Source organism: Suricata suricatta, chromosome 13, assembly GCF_006229205.1.
Source record: "Suricata suricatta isolate VVHF042 chromosome 13, meerkat_22Aug2017_6uvM2_HiC, whole genome shotgun sequence".
Lineage (NCBI taxonomy): Eukaryota > Metazoa > Chordata > Mammalia > Carnivora > Herpestidae > Suricata > Suricata suricatta.
The window spans coordinates 23284780-23294779 of record NC_043712.1 but is presented as its reverse complement, the minus strand read 5'-3'; the positions used below and the strand labels follow the sequence as shown (position 1 = coordinate 23294779).

Genomic DNA, 10000 nt, shown 5'->3' with positions numbered 1-10000 from the left:
ATTTTTAAATTATAATTCATATTACATTGCAATTTACCTTATGATATGTTGGTGACAGACAACAGCAATTATGAGTTCTATGTGCAAAATAACAAGTTATAACTCCATACTGGTGCACTCAGAAGTTTTTTCCTCAACTTTTTAATGTGAAGCCTTATTTATTTATTTTGAGATAGAAGAGCAGACGGGCAGAGAGAGTCCCAAGCAGGCTTTGTATCTTCAGCACAGAGCCTGATGTGGGGCTCAAGCTCATGAACCACGGATCATGACCTGAGCTGAATCAAGAGCTTAACTGACTGAGCCACCCAGGGACCCCTCCAACTTTTTAACTTGAAAAAGTAAAAACCCACAGAAAAATCAAAAGACTAGTGCAATTAACAACCATATATCCTTCATCTAGATTCACTAATTGTTAACATGTTGCTATAATTACTTTGTCTATTAGCTCTGGCAGAACTATTTGAGAATAAGTTGGCAGACATCTTGGCATCTCATCCTTAAAGGACATTCTGCTATACAATCAAAGAATCATTATCATGCCTATGAAATTTAACACTGATATAATAATAGTATGGAACATACAGCTCATATTCAGGTTTCTCCCATTGTCCCAGAAATGTTCTTTATAGATTCTCCCCATCACTAATCCAAGATCCTACCATTGATTCCTGCACTGCATTTGGTTGTCCAACTTCCTGACCCCTTTAATCGGGTATACCATGTCCTAGTGGTTTTTTAAATTTTTTAATCTATTTTTGGTCTTTCATGACATGAACAATTCTGCCCCAATTTTGTTTTTAAACTTTCCTGGTTTGTGAAACCCCACTGTCTGCAGACAAACGGTTTCTCTTTCCTTAGTGTCTTTTACAATCCTTAGCGGCACATGTGCACTGAAATACCTATATGCTGACAGACTATTCGGGTGAAAAAACAGACAGGATAATTCAGTTTCACAGTTCATGATCATTCTGTTTAACTCACCGCTGAGTCTGAGCAGGCCACGGGGTCTGGTTTGGCGTGGGCACTGAATTTGTGGGACTCACTAGCATGGCACTGTAGATATTGGAAGCGACCACGAGTATGCAGAGAAGTATGGGCCCAATGATTGCTCCTTCCAGGCCTAAGTAGTACGCCCCGCCAGCCACTGCCAAGCCTGTCAAGTAAGGATGCCCACCTCTGGAATAAAGAGCATACAGATTAGCTCGTGGCTTTTAAGACACATAGACTTTGGAGTCAGTCTGAAATACATCTCTAACACAATGTTCATTCCTGACATACAAGGCCTCTGATTGCATGACCAGTTTTCTTTAGATTACCTCAGTACAGATAACTAAACATTGGTCATAATATAATGAGAGGCAAACATTGTCTTACCTATGTAACATGTACAACACATGCCTTTTTATAAGGTCCAGCAACTGAAGGAATGAAGTCACACTGTTAACAGGTATCCTACACCCCTTTCATGGCTGCCTGACCAGGTTAGTGTTGGCTGAGGAATGGTTGCTAAGACACGTGAACTTCCATCAGGAATAGTTAATGGGCACTATTTAGTGTGTGATTCAAATAATTACGCTTTTTATAAGACAAGAGTACAAGAGCCTCCATGATATTCATAAGTTAGACTTGAGGCAACCTCCTAAAATAGTTATTAAACATAAGTAGTGATAAAAGGCTGCATGAGGAAACTATCCATCACAAAGCCCAAGATTTGTATTTCACGGGAGAGTCATAATTGCCCTCCAGCTTCTCAGAGGATCACTCACGTAAGTGGTATACAGTAAGGCAGACCACAGCAGCACAGCACACGGAAGACAGCAACAAATGACCACGGACATTAGAGGGACTTGATAATAAGGTTATGTTCTATTTCTAGTTTCCAAACACAGATGACTGGAACAGTTTACTGAGGGGCAAATAGCTGAACATTCTGGAATAATGTTCTGTTCTGTATCATCTTACAATTCAATAAAGAACAGTTAAGGTGAGCTAGTCTTCAGAAAACCAATACATTATATTAATAACCTATCTTCCTCATTCAAAAAAATTGGGGGAAAAATTTTAGGGCAATATTCCACATATGCTACATAAATAAGATTTTCCCCTAGATAATACATTTTAAAACTTTTTTGGGGTGCCTGGGTGCTCAGTCAGTTAAGCGTCCAGCTTCGGCTCAGGTCATGATCTCACAGTTCGTGGGTTTGAGCCCCACGTCAGGCTCTGTGCTGACAGCTAGCTCAGAGCCGGGAGCCTGCTTCAGATTCTGTGTCTCCCTCTCTCTCTCTGACCCTCCCCTGCTCGTGCTGTCTCTATCTATCTACCTCTCAAAAATAAATAAAAAAAAACCCCAAAATCACTTTTTCTATCAAAAATCCTTAACCGTTAAAAAAAAAAAGTATGGAGGCTTTTAAATTAAGGCTTAATTTATTTGAAAAAAATAAAGCAATTTACACAAAATCTCTCATTTCCTGATGCTGCTGGTTAAATAAGGTATTATTTTATTATTAAGATAAAATCATATAAATTTTAAATTCTAGCTAGAAGCCTCAACAAAAACTTTACAGCAAAGTTTAGAGAAACAAAAACATTTAACCATAAATCACATAACTATGCCTATTCTTTAAATTTCAACTGTTAAGCACTAGTTAACCACACTCTGATGTCCTCTTTTTGTCTTTCATTTTCTCTTTCAAGTTTTGGACATAAAAGTGCCACTATGGCCTGCGTATGAAGTGGCAGGTCTCCTTTTGCTTGGGAAGTCTGAAGCTTCAGCGTACTTATATATCATTTGTTTTCTGCTTTCACTTACTACAGAGAAAACAAGGTAGCAATTTGTCCCTTTATAATTTCAAACTAACTGAAGGGCATTCTTTCCATGAACACTTACTGTGATGGTGAGTTTTAACTTACAGAAAATATATTACCTATTATGATAGTTTCAATTGGCATATTCTGATTTTGGGTACCTGATTAAAGCTCAGCATTTGGTCACATCCTAGATTTTAACAAGCAATGGGAAATGGATACATGACTAAATGAGAACTGATTTACTTAATCAATTTTTAAAAAAGATACTGAAATCTATAAAAACAGGTATTTATTTATTATATTATATGGTCAATGTTTGGATTCTGTCTTAAGTTTAACCTGTATTCATCACAGAACCATACTATAATATCTTAAGAGATCTCTGCTTATCAGACATTAACTTGATGAGATCTGATTGCATGTGGAAATCCTCATATAACTTAATGTTTTTCTCCAAAAGCAAAGAAGTTCTAAAAATAACCACTAATTCATTATTGTACTTAAAAATATTTTATGTACATCTAGTAATATTTCTTTCCTAGATTAAATGTCACTAAAACAGAAGACTATGTACAATTTTGTGTTAACCTGGGATCTCATATATTGTGAATAATACTTATAAAAGAAAATAGCATACCTTGCCAATGGTATCAATTATATTACATCAAATTTTGATTATACCCAATCAAAAGACTAATTTTCTTAAAAATCCTACCACGTGTCCCTTTTCCTATCCTCAAAATAAAAACAAAACAAATAAACAAGCAACTCTCCTTAGAAAAAGTCACATAAATCTCTAGGATTCACCAGCAACTTGAGAAGTTCTGTGGGTACTTACCCTGATATGTCAGAGTAGATGGCAGTGTCTACAAAGTATGTTGGCAAGAGATGAAAAACCAATAGTAAGATGGCTTTGCACCCTAAGCCTTGTGTGAGCCACAGGTCTAGAACTGCAGGTACTGCTGCCCAGTATGTCCCCAGAAACGGCACCGCTCCGAGGATTGCTGCTAAAGCTAAAAAGAAATTAAAAGAAAGGCAACTTAACATAACTTTAAAACAGTAATAAAAACAGCAGAACCTCAGCACTAGTTCCTTTTTTTTTTAAATTTTCTTTTACATTTATTTATTTTTGAGACAGAAAGACAGATTACAAGTAGAGGAAGGGCAGAGAGAGAAGGAGACACAAAATCCAAAGCAGGCTCCAGGCTCTGAGCTGTCAGCACAGAGCCTGATGTGGGGCTTGAACTCACAAACTGTGAGATCATGACCTGAGCCGAAGTCAGATGCTTAACCGACTAGCCACCCAGGTGCCCCAACACTAGTTCCTTCTACTTAAAAGTTTACACCCAAACAAGTGAAACAAATACAAACTCCAATTTTAGCACATGATACTGCCCTGTTTAACTGAGTCTGCTAGTTAAATGGAGGTCTGATAGATCTTAAGATCTGATGCTGAAAATCTTTCCCAGTGTGTCTTTGGAAAGACATCCTGAGTTTCTTCTTAAGCAACAAAACTCTAGTATCCTGCAGTTGTTGTTTTCTCTCTTTTTTTTTTTTTTTTCCTGAGAGAGAGAGCAAGCAAGCGAGGGAGCATATTCACAAGCAGGAGTGGGGCAGAGGGAGAGAGAGGGCAGGAGAAACAGAATCTTACACAGTCTCCACACCCAGCACGGAGCCCCACTTATGGCTTGATTTCACCACCTTGGGGCTCAAGTTCACAACCATGAGATCTTGACCTGAGCTGAAATCAAGAGGCAGAAGCTGAACTGAGCCATCCAGGTGCCCCCTGTAATTGGTATTTTAAATCGATAGTTAGTTCATGTACAGTCCTATAATGTAACTATAAAACATTGGTCCAAATTTTTGCTGAGTTCAAAGCCAAATTAAAAATTAGTTTCTAAACCTCAGAGAGGATGTGGTGCCTGAGTGGCTAGGTCAGTTAAGCTGTCAACTTCAGCTCAGGCCATAATCTCGCAGTTCATGGGTTCGAGCCTCACATCAGTCTCTGTGCTGACAGCTCGGAGCCTGGAGCCTGCTTTGGATTCTGCATCTCCCTCCCTCTCTGCCCTTCCCCGGTTCACACTCTCTCTCTCAGAAATAAACGTTAAAAAAAAAATGTTAAGCCTCAGAGAGGAATGTGTAATCTTCACCCTGCTTCTAATAAAAATGAAATGTAAGCTAAACAAAAACAAGAACAAAAGCCCTGCTAGTTGAAAGATGTTACTTCAAGCTCGGCCCCTTCCAGAGCTGTATGCTCACTCTCTCTCATCTGGCTCCCCTCCAGAGGTAAAGTCAGGCAGACGTGGATTCTAGTTCTGGTCCTACCACTAACCAGGTATGTGACCTTGGAAAACTTTTTGGTTTCTCACCTACACAACAGGAACACCACCTACCCTGCCTGCCTCACAAGGTCATTATAAAACAATGACCTCCACGTGCTGTCAGGCTGCTTGCAGGTCAAAGGTTGGCTTAGACGACTAAAGTAGGAAAGAACATAAATGAACTTGGAGATGTAAAGAAGAGAGTGTGGACAAAAGCGGGGGGGGGGGGGGGGGGGGGGGGGGGGGGGGGGGGGGGGGGGGAAATGATGGTAAAGGGTAGACAAGCAGCCACAGAAATAAAGGAAAAGTGGAAGAAGAAAAGCAGAGATAATGCAGAGGAAAAAATAAAAGGAGGTTATTGAACCACCAACGTGTTATGGAACAAGGGCATTATCAGAATAGATCTTAAGAGGAATGGAGACAGCTTATGTGCCTGCCCTCAGACGCATTTGTCTTGCCCCGGGGACAGTACCCTTCATGGAACAAAGCTATTCGACTGACTCAGTGCTCCCTATCAGTTCAATTCAAACATTTACTGAGTGCCAATTATTACTGAGTACCAAGTATTTACTAAATACTGGGTGCTGTGCTAAGTGCTAGGACATGCACTCATTTATCAAATACTTGTGCAGTGTCTCCTAAGTGCTGGGTATCATTCTAGCTACTGGAGATACAACATAAACAGACATTACAAATCCTACTTCTGCTCCTAAGCTAGACTAGATCAGATCTTAAAATTTAGTATTTTAAATTTGAGGAAGATGACATTTTCCATTGTACGTAAGATGGCTTCATCTTCCTTAAACAGAGGACAGTGAACGTTAGGACACTACCGTTACCTGATGGTATGAAGACAATATTGATGCCAAATATAGTATGAGTCAGCCAAGTGTACAATCCGTAGAAGCCAGCCATTTTGAGGGAAGCATCAAACACCCCTCTAGAATGCCCAAAGATAAAAGGGAAAGTAAATAACACAGTATCACCTTGGGATACAGAAACGTTAAGTTCTTCTAGGCCTCTACTTCATTACAAATTTGTTAATAACTTCAATTTTTCCAATGGCCTGAGAATGCTCTTTGCATTTTATTTCAGAGAAACATAAAGCCTTTCTTTTAAGACCAGGAAACAGGTTTACTAAATTTCTCTGATGAAAAAAGTAACGGAAATGAAACACCTTAAAATACCCTGTTTGCTGACATAATCAACTTCTCACTTCTGAAACACATCTTCCACCACCAAAATAAATGGAGAAAAAAAATTAAGTATGACTCTCTTATTTCTGAGGACATAAACTCTAAGAAATCTGTGGCCAGCCCTCCCCTTTGGAGAGCAAGTGCAGGAAAATGTGACTTGCATTTCGTGGGTCTTATTAGCAAAGTTTTCCCACATTTCCTTCAACTCTGTACCTGAGCCTACAAAGTAACTCCTACAAACACTGTCAAAGAATGAAGGTCACTGGGAGAGAATTTACGGGAAAAAAAATCTTACTGCCTCCCAAGTAAAATCAGAGAGGAAAATACAAAAGGGGTAAAAACAGACCCACATAGTTGCTGATTAATAGGAACAAAGTACATGAAAATCTGCAATCACACGTGCTTCAGCTGTGGTTTCGAGCTGGAAGAGTAAGGTAGTGTTGTGTGAGGAGAAATAAGGAACTGCTCAGAGAGAACACAAAGGCAGCAAACCGTTAGTTTATGATCCCAAAGGTATCATAAAATTACAAACCCAGGACTCTGCAGGGTACAAGGGAAGCATGGTAGTAAACTCATGAGAGAAGGAAAAGCTGCTGTAATTAAAAACTCAGAGAACGTGGCAGCAAAAGGGCCATTGTACACAAAAAAGGAAACAATAAGCTTTTCCAAAGCATCCCAAGAGATGTGCTGTAAGAGCAAAGCCAACCTAGTGATTCAGTCATCGTAAGAGTTCTGAGACATAGATTTGGTGACACAGTGGCTCCCCAAATTGTGAAACCTTGACATTCTGACCAGCAGTTTTTACTCAAGAATATGGGGCTGCCATGTGCCTTCCGACAAAAAGATGTATATTAATGTGGTATTGAAAAGACTGAGAGGAAGGAACAGAGCCCAGAGAACACAGAAAAGATCTGAACTGAATAGGAGATGGAGGAAAAAGAGACTAGTTTTAAACCTGAGGGAGAAAGAATGGCTGTGTCTCAAAGGCATGGAAAAGCCCAGAATGAGCGAAGACATGGAAGATAAGGGAATACATTTAGTTTGGGCAACAGTAAGAAGTATGATGATGAAAATACCCTGGAAGTAGCTGGAAATAAAAGACAAAGTTAATGGAGAACTTGGGACAAGAGATTTCAGATGTGCCGCAAGAGACGAATCAAAGGAAAGGAGAAGATATCCCAAGAGGCAAGCCCAGAGAAAATGGGGCAGTGGGCTGTGCTCCCACAGGGGACCTAAAGACAAAGATACACCAGCCACAGAGATCATGAAATCACTTCTGCAGTAGGGAGTAAAACCACTAGAGTGTAGTATTCCCAGAGACCAAAGGAAAAAGACGCTTTTGAGAAAGAGGGGATGATATTAAGGTCAAATACCCCACCCCAGGGAGATTAATAAGAGTAAGGTCTAAGGAAAAAACATACAGAATTGGAACAGAATTGGGGAGGTCAGTGAGAAAAAGATAGCGGTTTTCACAACCTTAATGTTATTCAAAATTTTTTTACCAACCTAATGTTATTCAAAAACTTTTAAGCCAAAAGGAAGTTGACATCAAAGGCACAGCAAAATATTCCAACTGAATCTCCCCTCTGGGTAGCACGTAGGCAAAACTCAATCCCAAAAGGACCACTTCCAAGAAACAGCACACAGACTCCCTTTTTCTACCTCTGGGAATACTAATTGCTGGACCCTAAATGCATTCCATGCTGTTTAGAGTTATGAAATATTTTCATGTAGCCCCTCTATCTTATTACTTATGACCTGGTACCCAAGGTTTTTATAAAACAGCAAAGAAAGATCCCCTAACAATCTACTAGTAGTAGACAGAATTTTTTAAATTCCATCAAATTCCTAGCCATTTTTTCTTTTTGTTAATCAGCTTTACTGAACTATAATTTACAAGCAATGAAACTCACCTTTAAGTATACTAATTCAACAAGTTTTGGCAAATGTATACAGTTCTGCAACCATCATTACAATCAAGATATAGAACATTTCTTTCATCCCAAAATGTTCCCTCGTGCCCTTTAACAGTCTACCCCTCCATGAACCCTGATCTCTGACACCAACTAGATCTTTCTGCCACTATGGTTTTGGCTTTTCTAGAATTTCATACGAACATAATCATACATTATGCGCTTTTTTAAAAATTGTAGTAAAATATACATACCAAGCAATTTGCCATTTAACCATTTTTAGGTGTACAGTTCAGTAGTGTCAAGGATATTCACACTTTCATTATGTAGCTTTTGTGTTGGGTTCCTTTAACCTCATTCAATATTTTGAGATTCACCCACATGGTTATCAGCACTTTGCTCCTCTTTAACTGCTGAGTAGTATTCCATTATTTGGCTATAGTACAATTGGATTATGCAAATGTACAAATGGCCATCTTGGGTTTTTCCAGTTTGGGGCTACTGTGAATAATGGTGCTATGACCACTCGAGCAGAAGTCTTTGCATGGACATACACCTTCACTGTGTTTCAGCGAATACCTAGGAATGGAGATGCTGGGTTATACAATATGCTTTAATTTTATAAGAAACACTAGCAATCCCTTTGATCTCTCAATTCAAAGAAAATGTAGAGTCCATGGAAAATCAGCCAGAAGTCACTGCCTGCTTTATTACAGCACATCGCCTCACAATGTGAGGCTAAATTTCCTATTTATGGTATTAGGAGGGTGAATACTGGCAGAGCAATTCAGCTAATGAAAAGCTAATGCATCTGAAGCCCCTACTAAGTGACCCAGTGGCACTCTAGGTGCCAATAAACAGTAACTATTATTGGTACTATAGTATTTTCTATTTCTTGAGATCAGCATGCTTCATTGAAACTCAGAGGATTCTGATGATGAAGACTCTAGAAAGTTCTAGTGTAAGAGCTTAGTGTATCTGAATTAAGAAAGGAAGGTCAAGAGACACTAACATTTGCTGAATACCCCATGTGGTAGACTGAATAACAGCCCCACAAAAATGTCTATATCCTAAAGCCCAGGCCCTATGAATATGTTACCATACGTAGCAAATGGGACTTTGCAGATGTGATTAAGCTAAATAAGTTCTGTGAGATCAGGAAGATTATCCTGGATTACTGGATTGGGCCAATGTAATCACAGAAGTCCTTATAAGAGGGAGGTGCTGATACAAGACAGTGGTGATGGCTGCACAAATTGTGAATACATAAAACCACTGAATTGTACACTTTAAAATGGTTAAAACTGAATTTCATGTACATGCATTTTATCTCAGTAAAAACAGGGTATAAAAAGAGGGATGTAGGACAGTTAGAGTTAGCCACCAAGCATATGGTAATGTTAGAACAATCAGAAATTAACACAATCCAGTATGTGCCAAGCACTGAGTTACATGCTTTGCCTACTATGTTGTTCCATTGACTCCCTACTGGTTCCTCTCATTCTTCTAGAAAACAGACTCTTGGGGCACCTGAGTGGCTTAGTCTAACATTCAACTCTTGGTTTTGGCTCAGGTCACGATCTCACAGTTCGTGGGTTCAAGCCCCATGTTGGGCTCCACAAGGAGCCTGCTTGGAATTCTCTCTCGCTCTTTCCTTCTCTCTCTGCCCCTTCCCCACTTGTGTACTCTCTCTCCCTCTCTCTCTCTCAAACTTTCAAAAAAAAAAAAAAAGAGAGAGAGACAGACTCGGTTAAAAATCAGG

The 10000-nt window shown here is 39.4% G+C and overlaps 1 protein-coding gene across 4 annotated transcripts in view; it reads right to left on the bottom strand.

Moving 5' to 3' along the window:
• The window catches only part of TMEM245 (transmembrane protein 245), an 84858-nt gene that overhangs the window by 5362 nt on the left and 69496 nt on the right, over positions 1-10000 (bottom strand). For 3 of the 4 annotated variants that reach the window (XM_029920945.1, XM_029920943.1, XM_029920944.1), the window contains 3 exons: positions 5969-6069; positions 3647-3821; positions 982-1176 (listed from right to left, as the gene is read on the bottom strand). In XM_029920945.1, coding sequence (XP_029776805.1) covers positions 982-1176; positions 3647-3821; positions 5969-6069 — 471 coding nt within the window. Of the gene's footprint in view, positions 1-977; positions 1177-3646; positions 3822-5968; positions 6070-10000 lie in introns of those variants that run through there. The other variant, XM_029920946.1, reaches the window with a different exon arrangement.